At 44.8% G+C, this 24,239-nt stretch overlaps 1 protein-coding gene across 1 annotated transcript in view; it reads left to right on the top strand.

Moving 5' to 3' along the window:
- The first annotated feature begins 288 nt into the window (after positions 1-288).
- LOC100515857 (C-C motif chemokine 3) overlaps positions 289-24,239 on the top strand; it is a 35,712-nt gene continuing 11,761 nt past the window's right edge. Inside the window, exons 1-2 of the mRNA NM_001445153.1 lie at positions 289-396; positions 5,081-5,182. Coding sequence (NP_001432082.1) covers positions 321-396; positions 5,081-5,182 — 178 coding nt within the window. The 5' untranslated portion in view covers positions 289-320. The remainder of the gene's footprint in view (positions 397-5,080; positions 5,183-24,239) is intronic.

Genomic DNA, 24,239 nt, shown 5'->3' with positions numbered 1-24,239 from the left:
GCTGTTTAAGCTTGTAAATCAGTTTTGATATTTAACACGTAAAGCGTCTTGCATATAGATGCTCTTAACTAAGGAGATATTCCCCTTGTCTCAGAGAACTTGTTTAGAAAACAACAAACATTGCTCAGCACAACACATGATTTGTGGGGGTTTTTTTCTCTTTTTTTCAGCAAAGTCAACTTAGCAGAGCCTAAGGTTCAAGGTTCCTGCACGCCAATGGTGGCCTTTGAACTCTGGCCTGGCTCACTGTCCAGGAGAGTATAAATGTCAGCTGCTCTAGTCTTGGCTGCGTTACCACCGACCAGTCCTCAGCCGGCAACATGAAGCTGGGTGGCCTCTGCCTCCTGCTCCTCCTCGCCGTCCTTCTCACCCTCAATGCAGAGTTCCAAGCAGTTGGTAAGTCCAGGCATTGGCAGGTCCCACCTCTCAGAAGGAGAGTCAGAACGTGGGATGCCTGGGGCTGGGCAGGTGCAGCGTGGCAGAGGGGATGGAGGGGAGGCTGGGTACATAGGGGAACCGTCCACATGGGAGACCCGGGGGCACATTTTAACTGCCCCCTCCACCCCCATCAGGATGCCAGCATCCCTCTGTGTCTGCCCACCTCCTCTCTCCTCTCTGTGCCAAGGCCAGTCCCTCCATTTGCGCGTTCCAGTCCTTGCCTCCTGCTCTGCCTTGGCTGCCTTGGCTCCTGGGTCTCTCCCAGGCATCTTTAACCCTTTTCTCTCCTTTTGTTTCTACCTGCAAACAGAAATCTCCCTACCATTGAGAAAACATTTCTCTGAACCCTGCTTTTGTCGTCTCGTCTCTGCCTCTTTCTCCCCAACCACTGAGTCCCTTCCAGTATAGCTCCAGCCACTACCACCACCACCACCACCACCTTCACAATCACTGCCAATACGCACCCCCCCGCCCCCCGCTCTCCAATGGCACCAATAACTCCTGGTTGGCAATCTAATAGTTTTCCTCGGTTGTCAATCTCCTTGAGATCTCTGCAGAACCTGACACTGTTCTGAATCCTTACTCTGAGATCCTCTCCAGAGGTTACTCTAACTCTTTGTCAGCCCTTCCTTTTCTGTGCCTTTTGCTTTCTCTCTTTCTGTTTCCTCAAACTTATGGGCCGACAGTCAAAGGTGACTTCTCTGTTTGCCTTGCTCCCCCACTGCCTCCGTGTAGTCGACACAAGACTTTGGTTGATCTTCTCTCAAAATGTTCTTTCCAAGCTCACTGCCCCCATTCTAATTACATGCCTGGTTCATTGCAATGCTTATGAACCCTCTTTCCTCTAAAATATGCATTGCGGCAAAAGCCAAAAAAATGTCTTTTCAGGTCTTGCAAATAAAGATTTTTAATTCAGTAGCTCTGGGATACATCCCTACAAGCAACTGGGTTATTCCTGAATTCTTTTCCAACTCCCTTATTTACAAAATGATGTCAAAATGTCTTTTCTTTTTCACTACTTCTCTTTAGAACTGGGCTATCCAATATGGCAGCTCCTGGCAGCATGTGTTTATTAAGCTCTTAAATGTGGCTTGTTTGAACTGAGATATAAAATCAATGGGAAAAATACACATTAGATTATAAAGACAGTACAAAAAATAATGAAAATACTAATATAATTTTGTTGATTACATTTTGAAATAAGTTTAGCTCTATTACTTTAAATAAAATATATTATTGAAAAATAAAATATGCACTGTGGGAATTCCCATCGGGGCTCAGTGGTAACGAACCCGACTAGTATCCATGTGGATGTGGGTTTGATCCCTGGCGTTGCTTAATGGGTTAAGGATCTGGCATTGCTGTGAGCTGCAGTGTAGGTTGCAGATGCAGCTTAGATTCCATGTTGCTGTGTCTGTGGTGTAGGCCGGCAGCTGCAGCTCTGATGTGACTCCTAACCTGGGAACTTCCATATGCCATGGGTATAGCCCCCCCCCCAAAAAAAAAGGAAAAAAGGAATTTAGGAAGTTTAATTACTTATTTAATTGCTATTAAGACAGTTTATAATGCTTACACTACATGTTCAAAAGAATACTGACAATAAATAGAGCTAAAAACAGAAAAAAAAAGTGGACGATGCCTGGAAATCCCCACCCCTTCCTGGAAATAGTTGGAACAGTCCTTCCACTCATCAGCCTATGAAACTACCTAAAAACTAACCACCCCCTACTTTGGAGCTGCTCTCAAACCTTTTCAGATGGGCTGCGGAGGGCATTCTCTCTACAGAAAGTACATCTTCCAGGTCGCTCTCATCTTCTGAGATGACCCACACTCTCTCTCTCTCAATAAATCTGCTTCTTACCTGTCTTTGCCTCTCACTGAATTCCTTCTGCCCTGAGACACAAAGGCCCTGAACTTCAGTTGAGTCCTGAGACCAGGTGTGCGATTTTAATGAAAAGACAGTGGGCTCCAGTCCCAATCTGGGTTTGGGCTGGTTTGAGTCCCAGCCTATGGGCTCCAGTCCCATCTGAGTTGTATGGTTTCAGCACTGGTCTTTCAAAAAAGCTTCTCAGGTGGTTCTAACATGTTGGCAGAGCCTCTTCCTACCCAAGATGTGGTCTGTGGACCAGCAGCAGCAGCAGCAGCATCACCTGGACGCTTGTTAGTGCAGGATCTCCAGCCCCCAGCCCTGAATCACAACCAGCGTTTTAACAGGATCTTCTTGTCATATTAACGCTTGAGAAATCCTGTTCTAGCTAGAACGACTGTGTACGTTGATTATGTTTGTGGTAGAAATAGCCAGAGGTGGGGGGGTTGTCAGATGAGAGAATACATTGCATTTTGAGGAAATCAGAATGAGAGCTGCACTTTGGGAAGAACAGTTTCACCTTAATGCATAGAACTGGCTGGAATTTAATAAACGATGCATATTTCATTTTTTCCTTCTTTCTTTTTTTTTAGGGCCGTAAGCAAGGCATATGGACGTTCCCAGGCTAGGGGTCAAATCAGAGCTGCAGCTCCCAGCCTACGCCACAACCACAGCAACACCAGATCGGAGCCACATCTGCAACCTATGCTGTAGCTTGTGACAATGCTGGGTCCTTAACCCATCTGAAGGAGGCCGGGGATCAAACCTGCATCCTCATGGATGCTAGTTGGGTTCGTAACTCATTGAACCACATCTACTTTTTGGACTTTTATGGTCAGGCTCAGAAACTTCATGGCACCTGTGGGCCTGTCATTGGCTAATTTATTACAATGAGCATATAATGAGGCTCAAGGTCTGTTGGAAGTTGAGCCTCCCGCCATCTGGGACCTACTTGGTTTTAATCAGTTTATGTCTTATCCTCAATGGCTATGTCATTCCTTTAAAGGTTGTGCCCTGCCCCCTTCCCTCCAGTTTCACTGCCAGGACCTTCTGCTGGACCAATTAAATCAGGCTTTCTGGAGGTTTCTGGTTCTGTGTGTGTGTAAAAGTCACCATTTTAAGGGGTACGATTAGGTGGTTTTTAGTATATTCACAGTGTTGTGCAACCATCACCATTATCTTAACTACAAGACATTTCCATCACCCCAGAAAGAAACCTCATACCCATTAGCAAACTCTCTGTTTCCTCCTTGCCTCCCCCCTACCCCCCACCTCCCTTGCAACATCTAATCTACTTTCCATCTCTAAGCATTTTTCTATTCTGGAAATTTCATATAAATGAAATCATACAATAATGCAGTCTTTTGTGTCTGGCTTCTTTCAACAATTTCAAGGTTCATCTAAGTTGTATCTGTAACTATTTTTGTGGCTGGATTATTTAGCTGTACACGGGATTATTTATACATTCATCAGTTGATGGACATGTGAGTTATTTCCCACTTAGTGACTATTATGCACTCATGCTGCTATGAACATTCATGTGCAAAGTTTTGTGTGAACATGTTATTCAGTTCTCTTGGATATATACCTAAGAGCAGGATTGCTGAGTCATGTGGAAACTTCATGTCTAATTTTTTGAGGAACTGCCAAACTCTTTTCCACACAGCTTGTAACAACTTACATTCCCACTAGCAACGTATGAAAGTTCCAATTGCTACAAGTCCTTGCCAACACTTGTGTTGACACCTGACTTTTTGTGATAGCTGTCACAGTGAGGGTAAAGTGGCATCTCACTGGGTTTTTACTTGCATTTCCCTAATAACTAATGATGTGGAACACTTTTTCATGTTCTTAATAGTCATTTATGTCTTCTTTGGAGAAATGCCTATCCAAGTCCTTCTCCCTTTCAAAACTGGAGTGTTGGTCCTTTTGTTGTTGGGCTGTAGGAATTCTTTATAGAGTCTGGATATTAACCCTTGTCAGATACACAATTTGCAAAGATTTTCTCCCACTCTGTGTATTGCCTTTCCACTTTCTTGATGGTGTTCTTTGATGTACAAAAGCCTTAAATTTTATGAAGCAAATATAGGTACCTCTTTTGTTGCTAGAGAGTTTGGTGTCACATTTCAGAAACCAGTGCCCAACCCAAGTCACAAAGATTTACACCCATGTTCCCTTCTAAGAGTTTTCTACTTTGAGCACATACATTTAGGTCTTTGACCCATTTTGAGTGAATTTTTTTTAATGTGTATTTGTATATGTACATGGCTTGAAGTAGTGGTTCAATTTATTCTTTTGCATGTGAATGTCCATTTTCCCCAGCACCATTTGTTGAAAGAGATTTGTATAGGTCTCAGATGTGGCTCAGATTTGGCATTGCTGTGGCTGTGGTGTAGGTTTGCAGCTGTGGCTCTGATTGAACCCCTAGCCTGGGAACTTCCATATGCTGCAAAAAAAAAAAAAAAAAAAAAAAAAAAAAAAGGAAAGAAAAAACAAAACATATAGGTTAAAGCCCATTTGGGTCACCATTAATCTACTTTCTTTGCAGCTTTCTTTCCTACAGATATTTCCATCCCAAGGAAGTGCTGCAGATACTTCTGCAAATACTTCAGATCTTATTTGTTAGACGGGTCTGGTGAAATTCTATGTGAGATCGTGTTGAAACCGCAGAGTACTAGATCAAAATGCAAACTGCTCTTATTGGGTCAGGGTCATTTATAAGATAAGTGTTGGTTTAATTTCAGCATCTCAACCCAGTCTTTTCTCATACTGAAGGTATTTGTGTGATGGAGTGCTACGTAGACCAGGACTGCAAGGAGGGAGAAGAATGCCTCAGTGATGGGTGTGGCCGTGGCTGCTACCCAGTCCTGCACACAGGTAAGGCTGAGAGCCCTGTGGGAACATGTGTTTGGTCATGCCCAACTTCTCCAAACTTGTTCAATAGTAATGGTTTTGAGAGTTTTCATCATGAAATGTAAAATAAATGGGATTCCTTGGACTTCTCCATCTCAATCTGATTCCCTTCAGTCATACTCAAATTTTTCAACGTGGGAACTTCTTTTTTAAGAATAACTCGTGGGGAGTTCCTGCTGTGGCATGGTGGGTTAAGGATCTGACATGGTCTCTGCTGTGGCTCAGGCTGCAGCTGCAGCTCCAGTTTGATCCCTGGTCTAGGAACTTCCACATGCCATGAGCACAGCCAAAACCAAGAATAACTCTTACTTTTTTATCCCCCACAAATATATATTTATGGTTGAAAAACAAGACCCTACAGCCAAAACTATTTAAAAAAAATAAACGGCACCCACAATTTTATCACCCAGAGGAACATTTGTTGGTGATCTTTCAGGGTATATCTTTCCACACTTACTGTGTCTGTGTGTAAACATGTTAGTGATTTAATATAAAATTAATGTGAGAAGTTCCTGTCATGGCTCAGTGGTTAACAAATCCGACTAGGATCCATGAGGTTGCAGGTTCGATCCCTGGCCTCGCTCAGTGGGTTGAGGATCCAGCGCTGCCATGAGCTGTGGTGTAGGTTGCACACGAGGCTCGGATCCCACGTTGCTATGGCTCTGGTGTAGGCTGGCAGCTACAGCTCTAATTAGACCCCTAGCCTGGGAATCTCCATATGCTGTGGGAGTGGCCCAAGAAATGGCAAAAAGACAAAAAAAAAAAAAAAAAAAAAAGAGAGATGGTAATATCTCATTTTCATCTTATTTTAATATCTTCTTGTAATGTGTAATTTTCACGTTCAGGTATTTTGACCATCCCTCAACATATTTTATTTTTAACTTTTTATTATGGGAAATTCTAAGCACATATGAAGCAGACAGAATAGCATAATGATAGACCATGTACCCATCACCCAGCTTCAACCATTGTTAGTACGTAGTCATTCTTCTTTCATCTCTAATCCCACCTACTTCTCCTCATCTCCTGTTACTTCAAAGCAAATTCTAGACATTATTTCATTACAGGTATTTCTGTATGTATTTTGTGAAGAGAAGATCTCCTTTATTGTGTGCTTTAGCCTACATTTTATTATTTTATTTACTACTGTAGCTATCTTCTTTAGAGAGGTAGTCTTTATTAAATAATATGTTTGATTTGTGTAATCTCCTCTCTCTTCCCTTTTCTCTCTTCCTCACAACATGTTTTGCATTTAGAAAGCTTTATGTTTTTTTTGTTCTTATCATTACCTTATACTAAGGCCTTTTAGTGCTCCCCAAGATTCCCTCTTTTTTTTTTTATTGTTGTCTACAGGTTTCCTACTATGAGTAATAGTCCTGATAAAATTACCTAATTTCCTCCTTTCCTTCCTCCCCACTGCCCTGCCCCCAGCAGCTGGTCTTGAGTAATGTCCTTGCATTCCCACTTAACCATTTTCAGATACTTATCAAACTTACTTTCCTTTTCATATGCTCTTTCCATCCCCTTCCCCAGTGTTTGATAGGTACATTGTGTTTACATTGTCAGAGCATGTAGCTATTCCATAGACTCTCTCCATAGACTGTAAATGAGTCTCAGTTCTACTGTGAATACATATTTAATGGCCTCACTAGGCCCCATGTTGATGTCTCTCCAATCAGGTTTGTTGGGCTGAAGATCAGGCTCTAGTGGATTCCTCAGGACGTTGTCCTGGGAACAAGGTCCCAGGTCTTCTCCATCCGTCACCTCACTGCCCCCCGCAGACTCTGCACAGAGCAGACCCTCGCTGGTCTGGTGGAGGATGGTGCTTTGTCCCCTTCCCTCCACTCAGATTTTGGAGTTTGGGTTTGTTGTCTATGTGTTTTGAATTTAGCTATTTTAAATGCTCTCTGAGTATTTATGGGGAGATGTTAGAAAATTCCAAAATTATGTCAACCAGCACAATTAAAACCACCTTCCCAGAATCTGACATCATGTTAAATAACTTCCAGCTTTCTCTTTTGTCAAGTGTCTGTTTGATTTTCCTGCCCATTTTTTCTATGAGTAATGAACCCGACTAATACCCATGAGGATGTGGGTTCGAGCCCACATATGTGTGTGTGTGTATATATATATAATAAACATTTTCTCTCAATGTACCTTTTCCTTTCACTCTCTTAATGGTTTCATTCAATGAAGAAAATTTCCTAGTTTTAATGAGATCCCATTTCTCTACCCGTTGTAATGTTCAGTAATATCAATATTTCTGCAATATTTATGTTTTTTTTTTGTCTTTTGGGGGCCGCACCTGAGGCCATTGGAGATTCCCAGGCTAGGGGTCAAATCTGAGCTATAGCCACCAGCCTACACCACAGCCACAGCAGTGCCACATCCAAGCCGCGTCTGCAACCTACACCACAGCTCACAGTAATGCCGGATCCTTAACCCACTGAGCAAGGCCAGGGATCCACCCTGGGTCCTCATGGATACTGGTCATGTTCGTTAACTGCTGAGCCACAACGGGAACTCCTCTGCAATATTTATGAAACATTTGCCTATCCCAAGATCATGAAACTATTTACTATAGTATCTTCTAGAAGCTTTATGGCTTTCCCTTCCCTTAGATCCATGACCCATTTGAAACAGACTTTGCTGTGTGGTGTGTGGTAGGAGACAAGGATTCTTTTTTTCATGTGGACAGTCTGGTTGATGCAACCACATATTTCGGAAAAAATCATTCTGTTCCCTTTGGTGTTGCAGTGGGTCCTTGGTCATCAACTATATTGTGTGTGTATCTGTCCATTGGTCTCCTTGCTTATTTTGTATCAATACCATATTATCTCGTTTTCTGCCACATTATAATTAGTCTTTTTTTTTTTTTGCTTTTTAGGGATGTGCCTGCAGCACATGGAATTTCCCAGGCTAGGGCTCAAATCGGAGGTGTCGCTGCCAGCCTACACCACAGCCGTAGCACCGCCAGATCTGAGCTGCATCTGTGACCTACACCACAGCTCACAGCAATGCTGGATCCTTAACCCACTGAGCGAGGCCAGGGCTCGAACCCACGTCCTCATGGGTATTAGTCGGGTTCATTACTGCTGAGCCAGGATGGGAACTCCTATAATAAGTCTTGATAAATGGTAGCTTAAGTCCTTCCATTACAACTTGGGGAAAACTGATACCTTTATAACACTGAATCTTTTTATGCATGAACATGGCATATCTCTCCATTAAGACATTAAAAGTTTTTTTCTTAGTAATATCATGTAGTTTTCTACACAGAACATATTAGATTTATTTCTAGGTAACTAATGGCTTTTGAATGATATTGTAAGGCAACTAAAATATTTTCTATTTGTAAGACTTCAAAGCTTTTAACAGTCTTTCTTCTTGTCAGACACCTGTGAGCATCAGCACGTTTCCAATGGCTTGAGCTTTCCTCCCCCCTTTCCTATCTTTCCACATTCCCATTTTATCTTCAGGCTGCAGCTGACAGCACTAGGGCCTTCCCAACGGTGACAGCTTCCCCCACTTGCAACCTGAGTCTCTCTGACCTTCTGGAGCCCTGGAAGCTTCTTATCCAGGCATTGTCAAGGAGCTGTTTTGTACCAGCTGATCCGATGCAATAAATAGCTGCTCCTTCTACCATTGCTGTTGTAGATAACTATGTAGCCTCTTTGACTTCTTTGCCATTCATATTTGCTCATGGGCCTTGCAAAAATAGGTGGTAGCCAGATTTGGGCCCCATGTCATAGTCGCTGGCCCCTGAATTAGGAAGTCCTGAGGTAAGACTGGTGAGAGGTCTTGTACCAGCAATTGGAGGGGTGAGATGCTTTGCACCTCGGTGGGGAAGACAGAGCAGGGGTCTAATCACAGAGCCATGGACACAGAGGAACCCAGGGCCTGAAGCATCCGTTGAACGCACATGACTGAGGAATAAAGACACTCAATCTTCATTCCACTCATTTCCCCCCCCCAGGTCCCCCTACTTATTATAATTGCTTCCTTTGCTTGAAGGAGAAATATGAGTACTCTGTTGTGGGTTAGGTGTTTTACAGACATCATGACAACCAAGTTAGGTATTATTGTCACATTTTTAGAGAAGATTGAAATTTGGGGAGGTTAACTTGCTCCTGATCCAAAAAAGAAAAAAAAAAAAAAAGTAAGTGGAATAGTTAAAAAGAGAAGCCAAGATGCCTGGTTCCTTAGCCTAATTTTTGAACTTCTCAATTAACCTTCCTAGCTGGGTGGTATTGGACAAGTCACTTAGCCTCTCTGAACCTCAGTTTCCATGCTTATACATGGGGTGATAATTCCTGTTTTGGTGGCTTGTTGAAATGACTAAAGTAAAGCAGATTTCACAGTGCCTGAATATATGGGAGTTGTTCACGAGAGGTCATTGCTTTCTTTTTTTTTTTTTTTTTAATTTTCCCACTGTACAGCAAGGAGGTCAGGTTATCCTTACATGTATACATTACAATTACATTTTTCCCCTCAGGCTTTCTTCTGTTGCAACATGAGTATCTAGACAAAGTTCTCAATGCTATTCAGCAGGATCTCCTTGTAAATCTATTCTAAGTTGTGCCTGATAAGCCCAAGCTCCCAATCCCTCCCACTCCCTCCCCCATCATTGCTTTCTTAATACCACCCCCCCCGAAGCCCCCCTGCCCCCCTGACCTAGGCACCTTCTCCTAAGGAACCCACTGCTTGGTTTCCAGCAGAGAAAGAGCAACCCAATATCATGCCCTCTTTTTCTTGCCCTTGCTTCTCCCCAGCCCTTCTCTTGCTCATTCTTTTTCTCCTTGAGCCGCAGGACACCCTCCTCCGTTCCCTATTTATCATCTAGCTGCAGGTGACAGCCCCAAACATTCCTGGCCAAGTCACCTTTCTCTGCCCCTCTGCAGCCCTGGACTTCCTCCCCTAGGAGGGGCATGAAGACATGTATCCAAGGAGTTTGCTCCTTAGAATTTATTAGACACAAACAAATAGGTGCTCTCCAGCCACCAATGGTCTTGGAGATGTCAGAGCAGTTGGGTCAGAACAGTGACAAGAGAAGCAGACACGGAATTAAAATTTCTCCCTCCCTTCCTCCTTCTCTCCCTCCCTTCTTCTTTTTCTCCTCACACTCTTAAATGTCAGAAGCTAAGCTCAAGTTAGTCCCACCCATCAGTCCATGACCCCTCACCATGATGTTGGTGCCAAGTCGTTATTGAATATTATTATTGTTTTCATCCTTTACCCTCCAAGTCTAAACACCCTCTCCTTTCCCTGTGGGTACATGCTCTGTTGTGTTTAATGTGTGCCTTCTTTTATTTAGACGTGTATTCTTGAATACTAAATAAGTCTTTGCACTTGGAATCTAAATGTACATAGATGATGAAGGGTAATACATCTCAACTGTTCTGTTCCTTTTTTTTTTTTTTTGTATTTTTTTTTGGTCTTTTTGCTATTTCTTGGGCCGCTCCCGTGGCATATGGAGGTTCCCAGGCTAGGGGTCAAATCAGAGCTGTAGCCTCTGGCCTACGCCAGAGCCACAGCAATGCGGGATCCGAGCCGCTAGCCGCCTCTGCAACCTACACCACAGCTCATGGCAACGCCGGATCGTTAACCCACTGAGCAAGGGCAGGGACCGAACCCGCAACCTCATGGTTCCTAGTCGGATTCGTTAACCACTGCGCCACGACGGGAACGCCCTCTGTTCCTTTTTATTAAACAACTCACCAGTGCATAGAAAGAAAAACCAGCTCATTGATTTTTCTTGCTGCCCTGTTTCCATCAGATGCATACAATTTTCCATTCTTCTGGGTTGTTTCCGATTCCTTACCGTCCCAAGGAATTTGCTCCTTAGAAGTTATTAGAATGGCACTTGGTGACCATTCTGGTACCAGCATCCTCTGGGGCCTTTGGAAGAGCTTCTCAGGGATGTAGATGCAGGAACAGCCTTCTGGGCCATCTTGAGTCCAGTCGTCATCAATATCACTTCCAAAGTTGCCTATGGTTCACGTTGATAGTTTGTTTCAAAGTTTCTCTATAGATCAATAAACTTCCAATAAAAATTAGAGAAAAACCAACTCCCCTTTCCTACTCAAGGAAAATAAGCCCAGCATTGCTTTATCCATGTCATTCAGATTGATTCATTTCTATAAGGCCAACGTTAGGGTCAAGCCCAAATGGAAATCCCACTGGTTGGAGATTGTCCCTGGTGATGACGAGGCAGCGTATTTGTCATCCCCTGATTGATTTGTTGAATCACTGATTCATTTCTCCCAGCCATTCCGCAGGTATTTACCGAGAACCTGCAATGAAGGCTCCTGATACAGTGCCGAGGAATGTGGGCTGGGGGGTTGGAGGTATTACACAATGGTGTCTACACTTATGGATTATAATAGCCAAGGAGACAGGCATTGTATGTATAATCACAGTATTTTATTGCAAATTCTTTTATAGGCTACGAAAGAAAAGTATGCAGTTCAAGCAGGGCTGGCTTCCTGGGTCTGCAACCTGTATAGTCTACAATCTGTTCTCAGAAGGGCCCTGCTCTTGATTTGATCTTAGCAGTTGGCTTCTTGGAATTCCTCATAATTTTTGAACAAGGAATCCTGCATTTTCCTTTTCCACTGGGCTCCACAAATTATGCAGCTGGTCCCAGCTGTTAGAGGGCAAGAAAGGAAACTTTAATGGACCTGGGGAATCAGCGAAGGTACCCTGATGAGACCCTTCCGATGATTCCGGGTCAGCCAGGTGCACAGAGGAGGGGAGGCAGAGTTAGTGGAGAAATAGCTTCTGTGAAGACTCTGAGTCAGGAAAGAACTTGGTGCATTTGAGGAACCCAAAAAAGGGTCCTTTGGCTGAACCATGGAGAGCAAAGGCTAGAGGGGCTGCTCTAGCTGGCTGGTAAGGAAGATGGGGGCTGGAATACACAGGCTCTTGGGGGCCAGGTCAAGGTGTGTCTGCTCCTATGTCTGGGCCTCTCTTCTTTTGTTCATATTTAAGAAGGGGAGGTGGGGTAGCGTGGCATGGGCTTGCATCTGCTTGCCTAATAGGGTAGGTAGATCTGTTCTCCTAATAGGGCTCTTCTCCAAATGGGAGACCAGCTGAGTGGGGAGTGAACCTAGGTGGTCCTATCAGCTGGTGGGTGGGGGAAGGATGGGGCCCTTCCCACACTACAGTGAATGGGGGCTTTACAAAGCCATCAGCCCCGCTGGAAGCCCCAGATCTCCTTTCAACACTATTTAGTACAGTTCTTAGGGATCAACTCTGGGCTGTGACCAAGATGGCCTTCGTGTTTCCACCAGCTTTACCGAATCGTAGACAGGCTTCTTTCCACCCCTGGTTCACTGGCCTCCCCTTCTTAGAGCACTTACTTTAGAAAGCTTGTAATTATAAATTCTTTCTCCACCCCTTTGAAATACATATATATCTTTCCAGACTCTGACCAGTTTTCCCACCCAGGAACATCTTTCTCAAGGACTTGGGAGGCATCCTTTTGAAACGAAGTCATTAGGGAAGACAATACCACTATCTCCCAGTCTCTGTGGGACAGTGGGAGCCTAACTTCATTGGGTGCCGAGCAGCAAACTCAGATGCCTTAATCACAGAGAAAAACATTTGCAAACTCAGGAATAACTCAGCGTGCTGGGCACATCCCATTAGTCAGCCCCCCCCCCCAACAGTACTTTTCCACTAGTTCATCCGAGTACTTAAACATCCTCCTGTCTTCTGTTTCAGTGGCTTTGAATTCATTCTCTCTCCCTTCTTGCAGTAGTCTTGAATAAAGTCTTGCTTGCCTGTTCAGCTTTGTCAGGTGCAATAGTTTTCTATGACACTTCAAGTCCCAATGGTGGGAATGGGTGGGTTTAGGGCATCTACTTACAGCAGCTTGTGGCCTGATCTTCACAACCCCTGCCCACTTCTCATTCCTACTTTCTCCACCTGCATTCAGAGCCCAGAGCCTTGAACCTCCACTGCTGCTGCTGCTTTTTTTTTTTTTCTTCTCCTTTTTACAGTCACAGCAGTAACCATAGCCGCAGCAGTGACAACACCACATCCTTAACCTGCTGGGCCGCCAGGGAATTCCTGCTGCTGCTTCCTGTGTGTGTCCTGGGTTCTGGCCTTTTCTATTACATTTGATCTGTTTATAGTCCTCTGTTCATTTTCCATCTTCCAGAAATTTAATGAAAACTCTATAGACTATTGATTTTCCCTCCTGTCCTGCCCTCCTTGTCTTTGGTTTCTTCAAAATGATGACTTCAATAGGATTTGGACAGGAGGACTTCTGAATGTGAGAGTTCTATCTGCCATCTTGAACTGAGCACACCCCTAATTTCCAACCTGGCACCAAGTGTCCTTTTTCTTTGTAAAGAGATCTTTGAACCCAAATTCCTGGCCAGTTGATAAGAACCTATCAAAATATCAGGAAAAGCAAACAATTACCTACTTCTACCAGTAGTGAATAAACTAGTAGCAAAAGAAAATAATCATGGCTAATTCAGCATGTACTGCTTTTCCCAAATAATGCAGGCTTATTAACTTCCGGAAAGCCACAAGTAGCCCCAAAACCCTCAAGGCAATTGTAATTTGTCCCCATTTGAAGATTTGCTGGTGAAGTGCTAGAGCCACCCGCAGGCCATTTATCCACTTAATCATTTCTTCATTATTTGTTGTTGAGTAAGAGGGTGGAGAGTCACATGGCCAGCCACACGTGGCAGGCACAGAGCTAGGCTTCTGGAGGGAAAGCTGCAGTTCTCAGAGCTGCTCTCTCCTAGGGAGAGGCGTTATTGGGCCAGGCACCACTAGGGGCACTATGGGGTGCCTTCCAGAGACATACCCTGCACTGAGCTGCTGCACAAATTTTTAGGGATGTTAGAAGCAGGGCAGGGAGAACCAACAGGTCATGTCATGATGGGAGCTTTCTGGACTGGTCTCTCTGGGGAGAGAGACAGATGGAGCTTAGAGGCTGGTGGCTGAGGGAGGTTTGGCTACCAGAATAGTCATTACCTTGTCCTAGAAGGTAACTATTTTAAGCTCTGTGGGCCACACAAAGTCTTTGTCACACCTGCCTGGCTCTGTACTTGTAGAGCAAAAGCAGCCATGGGCAACGTGAAAACCAACAGGTGTGGCTGAGTTCTAACACAACTTTATTTACAAAAACCAGGAGCAGCTGGATCTGGCTCCCAGGCTGTACGTTGCAGACATTTAACCTAGAAGGCTGGTGGTAGGATCCTATGGACCCAGCTCATTTTTATTTTTTATTTTTATTTTATTTTATATTTTTTTGTATCTTTTTGCATTTTGTCCTTTTTAGGGCTGCACCTGTGGCATATGCAAGTTCCCAGGCTAGGGGTTGAATCGGAGCTATAGCTGCTGGCCTACACCAGAGCCACAGCAATGCCAGATCCGAGCCTTGTCTGTGACCTACACCACAGCTCATGGCAATGCCGGATCCTTAGCCCACTGAGCGAGGCCAGGGATTGAACCTGAAACCTCATGGTTCCTAGTCCAACTTGTTAACCACTGCGCCATGACAGAAACTCCCAGATTTCGTTTTTAGAGTAAAGGTCGGGGTGGGGAGATGCTGTCTGGGCCATCAGCAAAAAATTTGCCTCTCCTAATCCAGTGCTACTTGGTCTCATGGGGTTGACTGTATTGTGAGGGAAGAAAAACATGAAAGAAGGAGTTCCCATCATGGCTCAGTGGTAATAAACCTGACTAGAATCCATGAGGATGCAGATTCTATCCCTGGCCTCATTCATTTGGGTTAAGGATCTGGCATTGCTGTGGCTGTGGGGCAGGCTGGCAGCTGCAGCTCTGATTCGACCCCTAGCCTGGAAACCTCCATATGCTGCAGGTGTGGCCCTCAAAAGACCAAAAAAAAAAAAAAAAAAAAAAAAAGGAAGAAATAATCATGTATAATAAATACCTAATTACAAAGTGGGATAAGAGCTGTGATAGATTAGTTACAAGATTTTATGAAACAGTTTGGAGACCAGACTTGTATTAGGGGTTCATGGAAGGCTACTCCAAGAAAGATCATTTAACTGAGACCTGAGGGACAGGAGGGAGTTGGCCATCCCTAGGAGAATAGATTTGAATAGAAGCCCTAGGAGAGGGAATAGCATGTGCAAAGGCCCTGAGGCAGAAAAAAAAATGAGGCTCATGCATTTGGGGGTGACGAAAGAAGGGCCGTGTGGCTGGAGCCTCAGGATGAGGGAACAGGATGAGCCTCAGGAGACAGGAAGGGGCCCAGGTATGGAGCATCAGGCAGGACACGCTAGGAGAATTTGGGATTTTATTCTAGGTGAAATGGGAAGCTCTTGCACAATTTTCAGGGGGCTGCAGTGGCGAATGGAGGTGAAGGGGAAAAAGGGAAGCAGCGAGACCAAGAGGAGCATCAGGGTGAGAGATGAGGATGAACTTTATTGGTGGGAGTTTTTTCATGTCTGCAGATAAAGTTTGTGTGTGGGAAGCTATTTGCAGTTACTCTGATTTTGAAATTAATGGTAGTTTGGTAGAGCAACAAATTAAAAATTTAATTTTCCACAAGTCTTTTGCTTCACCCCTCTTCTCCTATTTATAAAGCCAGCTAAATTTAAGAGGTTTTTGTTTTTGTTTTTTTCTGTCTTTTTAGGGCCACACCTGCAGCATATGGAGGTTCCCAGGCTAGGGGTCAAATTCGAGCTGTAGCTGCCAGCCGACACCACAGCCACAGTAATACCAGATCTGAGCCGAGTCTGCAATTTTATACCACAGCTCATGGCAATGCTGGATCCTTAACCTACTGATCGAGGCCAGGGATTGAACCCATGTCCTCATGGATACTAGTTAGGTTCGTTAACCACTGAGCTACAATGCAAACTCCAAGAGGTCTTTGATTAATGTTTAATCAAATAGAATAGATGGGCCTTACACAACCAGTTCTGTTTAAAACTTTATTGATTTTGTATGTTTCAAGCTGCTTTAATTAATTTAATATGTTGACTTTTTTTTTTTTTCTGTCTTTTGACTTTTGTCTTTTTAGGGATGCACCTGTGGCATATGAGGTTCCCAGGCTACGGGTCTAATCAGAGCTGTTGCTGCCGACCTACACCAGAGCCACAGCAATGCCAGACCTGAGCCGTGTCTGCAACCTACACCAGAGCTCACGGCAATACTAGATCCTTAACCCACTGAGAGAGGCCAGGGAATGAACATGCAACGTCATGTTGCTAGTCAGATTCATTTCCGATGCTCCCAGACAGGAACTACTGCATTGACTTTTAAAAAGTACTCTCCTTGCCCAGTCTAACACTCAAAATCTTCCAAAGTACTTCACTCCCGTATTTTAACAAATTATGAACATAGAAAAATCAAGTTGTGTTAAACATTCCAGTACTCTCTATTAGCAAAATTCTCTTATCATCCAGTTCAAAACCACAAGTACAAAATAAATTATTTAATCACACATTCTATATTAGAATCACGAGAATCATCTATTACATACCCTAGTAGGCCATTTAAAAATATACTATAAATGGAGTTCCCATCGTGGCACAGTGGGAACGAATCCGACTAGGAACCATGAGGTTGCGGGTTCGATCCCTGGCCTCACTCAGCGGGTTAAGGATCCAGCATTGCCATGAGCTGTGGTGTAGGTTGCAGATGTGGCTCAGATCTGGCGTTGCCGTGGCTGTGGCGTAGACCGGCCGCTGTAGTTCCAGTTAGACTGCGAGCCTGGGAGCCTCCATATGCTGCAGGTGAGGCTCTAAAGAAAGACAAAAGACCAAAAAAAAAAAAAAAGTATATATATAAATGCTCTAAATTCCAAACTATGTAGATGATTCCAGCCATTATAAACTTTTAACTAATCTCTGCATGTGAATATTAATATTCTGGGCCTGATTTACATCTTTCTATGTTTAGTTGTAAGCTTTTTGAGGCTTTCCCACTAGAGCTCAGTGTTATTATTATCTTAAGCAATTTGAGATCACTGGGCCAATTCTGTATGGTTTCCACCAGACCACCATCCCAGCACTGGGGGCTGCTTATTGGCCGATAGGGACTGAGACCCAGGCTTGTGCGTGTCAAGTGTGATCCTGTCCATTACGACTGGGTACATGGAGCTCTATTTTTATAGTCAAAATGACAACAGGAGGCTTTGGAATTCTTATCTTTTAAAAAGGGTTGGTGTTGTCTAGGTTCTTATTAGACCCTTCAGTGCTGCTTCTGCTTGACATGTGTAGACAGAAGCCAGCACCCTCATGGAGGCTGTAGCAGCCATTCCTCGGCTAGTCTAGATTTTTTTCCCTGTCTTTAGTTATTTCCGGACACTTATTACCTTCCTCTCTGCCACTGAAGACCCGTTAATGCCAGTCCACCAGTCCTTTAGCGCTTTCTGTGATTCTTCTCTCTGATCTGTGTGGGTGGAGTTTTGCATCTCCTACTAAGGTGACAGCTGACTTTCTTCAGTAATTTCTTCCCCCATAATTGAATCGTGAATTTCATGGTCTTCCTGACTGTTTGGGCACCATTCCCCATGTCTGATTGGATCCTGTGTACCTGCCAAACCTTTGTCCATTTCCAAGGCACATCACAATGTCATACAGGTGACAGCTTGGACTGGAGTGGGGCTCTTCCCCAGCTGGGAAGAAGTGCGCTTCAAAACAAATTTGTTACAGTTAATCTCTCCTGGCTGCCCTCTTCTCTTTAGGCTTGTTTCTGAACCCATGAGACCCCATCCATCGATCCTTCCCTCCATCCACCCCTCCCTCCCTCCCTCCCTCCATCCCTCTATCCCTCCATCCAATAGTTTCTAGTACCTACTCTGTTCCCAGATACTTCTTTAAGCACTGAAGGTGAAGCAGTGAATAAATATCAAAAACTCTCTACCCTCGTGTAGCGTACACTCTAATTGCAAGGAGACAGGTAAACATAAACAAGTAAATATATAGGACAAGTTGATAAACGCCATGGAGTTAAAAGAGAAAAGGGAAGATCAGGAATTGTGGGGAGAGGGAGGGGCTAAATAATAGAGGATGTTTAAAGGAAGCCTTTCCTGATAAGGTGGCATTTGAGCAGAGGAAGCTGTAGGAAGCTGACTAGATCTGGGGGAAGAATATACCAGCAGAGGAAACGGACATAAGACCCTGTGGCTGGATCCTACCTGTTGTGTTTGGGGAACAATAGGGAAGGCAGTGAACTTGAATGGAGGAAGCTAGGGAGAAAATAGGAGATAAGGTCAGTTGGAATTGGAGGCCGGTGGGCAGATCATGTAAAATGTTGTGGGCATCGTGAGGACTTTTTCTTTCTTTCTTTCTTTTTTTAGGGCTGTACCTGTAGCATGTGGAAGTTCCCCAGCTAGGGGTCAAGGTGGAGCTACAGCAATGCCAGATCTGAGCCTCATCTGCAACCTATAGCACAGCTTAACCAGGTACTTAACCCACTGAGCAGGGCCAGGGATCAAACCTGCATCCTCATGAATACTAGTCGGGTTCTTTACCACTGACCCATGGTGGGAACTCCTCTTTTTTTTTTTTTATTGAAGTATATTTGATTTATGATGTTGTTAGTTTCCAGTATACAGCAAAGTGATTCAGTTATATGTATGTTTTGGTTATATGTATGTTTGCCACCTTATCAGGAAGAAGCAAGGCTCTCTGCTCAGCCAAGACTGCCTCCAGGAGTGGGGCTGAGGGATAGGCTTCTTCTGGGCTGAGCTGGGGAGCCAGAAGCTGGGCAGTGGATTCCATAGAAGCCAGTTGTAGCTTGTCACCCTCAAGTTGGTGCTGCAGGGTTCCTGCACAGGACGCCGCAATGGTTTCGTGACTGAGAAGTCGGATGAGTCACCATCCTGAGACTAAGGGGGTTCCTGGGATGTGTGACTTTTGGTGCTAACGCAGGGGTGAGTGGGTCACCCTGCTGGCATGTCAGGCAGAGGGGACGTCTCCCACCTCTGTTCCCACCAAGTTCAGAGTGGGCACCCGAGTGTTTCTTCAATTTCTTTTCATTGGGGTAAAATGCATAGAACATTTGCCACCGTAGACATTGCCAAGGGTGCAGTTCAGTGGTGTCAAGTCCATTCCCACACTGTGAAACCATCGCCACCATCCATCCGCAGAACTGATGGATCCTGCGGAACTGAAACACCATCCCATTAAACAATAGCTCCCTCTCCTCCCCCCAGCCATTGGCAGTCTCCGCCATTGGCTTTCTGTCTTTATGAATTTGACTCCTCTGGGTATCTCGGGTGTCGGTGGAATCATACAGTTTCTTTTGGTGACTGGCTGATTTCACTTCACTTCAAGGTTCATCCATTTTGATAGCATACATCACAATTTCCTTCCTTTTTTAAAGCTGAACATTCCATTGTATGGATATACAACATTTTGCTTACTTGTCCATCTGTTCATGGACCCCTGGGCTGCTCTTGCATTTTAGCTATTGTAAATAAGTATTGCAAATACCTCTGTAAGACCCTGTTTTCAAAGTCTGCATATGTACCCAGACAAGGGATTGCTGAGTCATAGGGTAAATCCTTTTTTAATTTTTGTAGGAACTGCCACATTGTTTCCCACAGCCATTGTACCATTTTATATTCCCATCACAGTGCACAAGTGTTCCAATATCTCCACAGCCTCACCACCATTTGCTATTTTCTGTAACTTGTAGAGTAGCTCTATTTACGGTACAAGGTAATACCTCATTGTGGTTTTAAGCACCTGTGGATTTTTTTTAAAAAATTAGTTTTCTGGAGTTCCCGTCGTGGCGCAGTGGTTAACGAATCTGACTAGGAACCATGAGGTTGCGGGTTCGATCCCTGCCCTTGCTCAGTGGGTTAACGATCCGGCGTTGCCGTGAGCTGTGGTGTAGGTTGCAGACTCGGCTCGGATCCCGCGTTGCTGTGGCTCTGGCGTAGTCCGGTGGCTACAGCTCCGATTGGACCCCTAGCCTGGGAACCTCCATATGCCGCGGGAGCGGCCCAAGAAATAGCAACAACAGCAACAACAACATCAACAACAACAACAGACAAAAAGACAAAAAAAAAAAAAAATTAGTTTTCTATAATGGGGTTCCAGTTTGTCTGTCAAGAAAATGTTCTCCTTGGAGTTCCCATTGTGGCTCAGTGGGTTAAGAACTTGACCTAGTGTCTGTAAGGAGGCAGGTTCAATCCCTGGCATTGCTCAGTGGATTAAGGATCCTGTGTTGCCTCTAGCTGCAGTGTAGGTTGCAGACATGGCTTGGATCTGGCATTTCTGTGCCTGTGGCCTAGGCCAGCAGCTACAGCTCTGATTTGACCCCTAGCCTGGGAACTTCCATATGCTGCAGGTGCGGCCCTCAAAAAGAAAAAAAGTTCTCCTACTAAAAAGAAAAATGTAACCCCCTGTTCTCATGGAAAGAGCAGGAACTTTTGATATAGTCAGAGACATTGTTTTTAGTCGTAGAGTCCACTACTTAACAAGCTATGGGAACTTCGGAGTCATTTCATTAAGCTTTTAGAGCTTCGCATGGTTCCTGAAAGGAGTATGTGACATAAACAATCTGAGTGAAATCTTCCTTGTTGTGTTCTCATGGAGACCTTCCTTAGAGCTGCTGTTCGTGCATTCAGTAGATGGATGCCAGGCACCTGCTAGGCCCTGGGGATACAGAGGCAGACAAGAAAAGCAAGGCTTCTGCTGTTTAGGTGCTCAAATCGTAGGGGGGAAGGCAGACAACCAAGGTTAGTAGGAGGTAGAATTACAAGCTAGGAAGAAAATCAACCTTGGTGACATGGCAGAGCCTGACAGTTGAGTGGAGTTGGCTTAATCATTATGCCAGTCAGGGGGGCCTCTTCAGAGGGGCTCTTCTTGCAGCCGGGACCAGCTTATTGAGGAGGAGCCAGGCTTGCAAAGATCAGGGGAGGTGTGTCCTGGGAGAGGGAACAACAAGGACAAAGGCTGGAGGTGGAATGATGTAGGCGTGTTTGAGGAATAGGTGGAAGAGCATGTGACCGGAGAGAAGGGAGGTCAGGTTCATGGTCCCAGTCCTATGGGGCTGGTCCCCCAATAGCTTTCATCCCCTTTCATCCATGTGGGCCCTGCAGGCAGTGACAAAGCTGGCCTGCGTGGCTTATCCTCTGGGGCCCTGGCTAGCTGTATCCTGGCAAGGAGGTGGGTGAGTGGAACGGGGCACTTGTCCGCTGCTTTAAGGGGAAGCAAGGAAGGGAAGACCATGGATTCCTCCCCTGACACTTCAGTCTCCCTCCTGCAGGTGGATGGAGAGGGTCTGAGCTACCTGATTTCTCCCGACAAATAAGAGCCTAGGTGGGGAGCGGTGCCTTGCATCAGTTTTGTAAGTTCCGGAGCTGGAGAGGCACGGTAGTGAGTACTTCTGATGGCTGCCTTTCTCCTGCTGACCGGGGGTTACTGGGTGTGCACAGGACCAGACAGGTGGCAGACAATGGCTTTTGCTCCTTGGTTAGCAGAATATCGGATGTGGGGAACACACAGCGGCAGCAGGATGGAAGAAGCTGAGTCATACCACCGTTTGGGTCCCTATGCTCATTCCTGGCCTCCTCGAATCTAAGTTCATGGTGACACTGAGTCATCTGCCTTCCAGGCTTTCTAAGCAACATGCACCCTTCTCTCAAAGCTTTATTCTTGCCTCACTGACTCTACCTCCCTATTCAAAAAAGAAAGGGCTATGAAACAAAACAAAACAAAAAAAACCAAAAAAGAAAGGACTGGGGTTGGGGTTGGGGGTAATTGGGAAAGATCAAGGCTCCAAGGGATTTTTTTTTTTTTTTTTTGGTTAAATTGTTTTTGTTTTTGCATTGGCGCGTATGACAATGTGCTGGCCCACAGTAGACTGTACATTAGTTTCCTGAATTTTACCGTTTTCCCAGCTGATTCCAGAGTACTTGGATTAAATACTGGAGGTCAGAACCTTTGTCTACAGCTCTTTCCAGCCCACCATTCCTCAGATGTCCGAGGAATCTGCCAGAGAAGGAAGTGGAGTTGACCAAGCCTCACTCCCCGTAGCCGCACCCATGCTGACTTGCAGTGGACACTTCCTTTTGAAAATGCCAACAAAGGGTTTCTTAGCAAGAATTGCATAGGTAGGACATTTCCCTGTGGTACAGGGGGTTAAGGACCTGGCATTGCCACAGCTGTGGTGCAAGTCGCAGCTGTGGCACGGGGTTCAATCCCTGGCCCAGGAACTTCCACATGCTGCAGGTGCAACCTAAATAAATAAATACAAAGGATTGCGTAGGTGTAGACTCCTGTCCATGCTAGAGGGGACTAACCTCTCTCAAGTTCACGGCACCTGTCTTCTTTCCTATTCCTTTTTAACAAATAATTTATTATTATTTTTTTTTAAATGAAAGAATGGTTGCTTTCAGGGTTGTGCCAATTTCTGCTGTACAGCAAGTGACATTCTTTTTCTCATATCACCTTCCGTCATGTTCTGTCCCAAGAGTTTGGATATAGTTTCCTCTGCTCTACAGTAGGATCTCATTGCTTCTCTAGTCTAGCCTTTTTGTTTTGTTTTGTTTTGTTTTTTGAAAGCTGATTACTTTGGGGAACACCTGACATGAATCTAGACTTACCTGACCTAATGGGAAATTCATCGACCCAGACTAAGCCTCTTGCCGTGTATTCATGAATGTGGCCTCAATTATCCATGCTCTTTTTCTCTGAACCATTTAGCCTGGACCTTTCTGAAAGAGAGACCTCTTTCTTGGCTTCAAGCCATTACCATTTCTCTTCATAGAGAGCCCATGGCATTAGAAGATAGAAAGCGGGGGTGGCTGGGAGGGAACATTTTAATCATAGTGTTGGTGTTATGCCATGAGTTGGGTAACCCCGGTTGTTCACACCCTTTGGTTAACAGAGGGGTTTGGGGTATCTGTAAGAACAGCTCAATTTCTCCATTGGTTGGCGACACTTCTGATGAAATTATTCTTTGAGGTCCTTCTGAAGAAATGATTTCACTGGATTGTGGGCAGCCAGGAGCTGGGTCTTGCAACAGGCCTGCTAGCAAGGACAGATGTGTGTACGCCCTGTAGGCTCTTTCTCTCCCAGAGAGCAGAAGATGCTGATGCTTTTTCACAACTGACCCGACCACACAGATGTGATATGAATGATGATGTGATAAAATTAGCAGTCCAGTTCAAAAACAACCCTCGCTACCTGGGCTGGAAAATGCACCAAGATGGCTTCCTTGGTCCCATGTCTGAGGCCTCGGTTGGGACTGTCAGCTGGAGCTGTGTGCATGTGCCCCTTCCAGAGGGCGGTCTGAGGGCACAAAGATGAGTATTTCCGGTGAATAAGGTGGGAGCTGCATGACTTGTGATGACCTAACCTCAGAAGTCCCCTCACATCTCTTTCACAATAATCTATTGCTCAGAGCAGTCACAGCCTCTCCAGATTCAAGGAGAGGGGACCTAGACCCCACCTCTTCACGAGAGGACTGTCAGAAGATTATGGCCATGTTTTAAAACCACCACAGTTTTTTTTTTTCTTTTCCTATAAATATTTGTATTAGCTTCTTATTGCTGCTGTAACGAATTACCCCGAACGCAGTGGCTTATTTTAACATACGTCTAGGAGTTCCCGTTGTGGCTCAGTGGGTTACGAATCTGACTAGTATCCATGAGGATGTGGGTTCCATCCATGGTCTTGCTCAGTGGGTTAAGGATCTGGTGTTGCTGTGAGCTGTCATATGGGTTGCAGATGTGGCTTGGATCTAGCATTGCTGTGCCTGTGGCATAGGCCGGCAGCTGCAGCTCCAATTTGACCCCTAGCCTGAGAACCTCCATATGCCAAGGGTATGGTCCTAAACAGAAAAAAAAAAAAAAAAAAAACTCCAAGAAAACAAAAAAATAAACTCAACGTACATTTATTCTCTCACAGTTCTGGAGACTGGCTATCTGAAATGAGTCTCACTGGGTTAAAATCAAGGTATCTGCAGGGCTGCCTATTCCTTTTTGGAGGCTTTAAGGGAAAATCCATTTTCTTGTCCTTTTTTTGGCTTCTAGAGGCTGCTGGCATTCCTTGTCTTTAGCCAGGGA

This window comes from Sus scrofa, chromosome 12 (assembly GCF_054392235.1).
Source record: "Sus scrofa isolate SSC_HxYL_T2T_F1_AM1 chromosome 12, Sscrofa_HxYL_maternal_Yorkshire_Landrace_v2.0, whole genome shotgun sequence".
NCBI classification, from domain to species: Eukaryota; Metazoa; Chordata; class Mammalia; order Artiodactyla; family Suidae; genus Sus; species Sus scrofa.
This window is presented reverse-complemented; position numbering and strand designations above follow the sequence as displayed.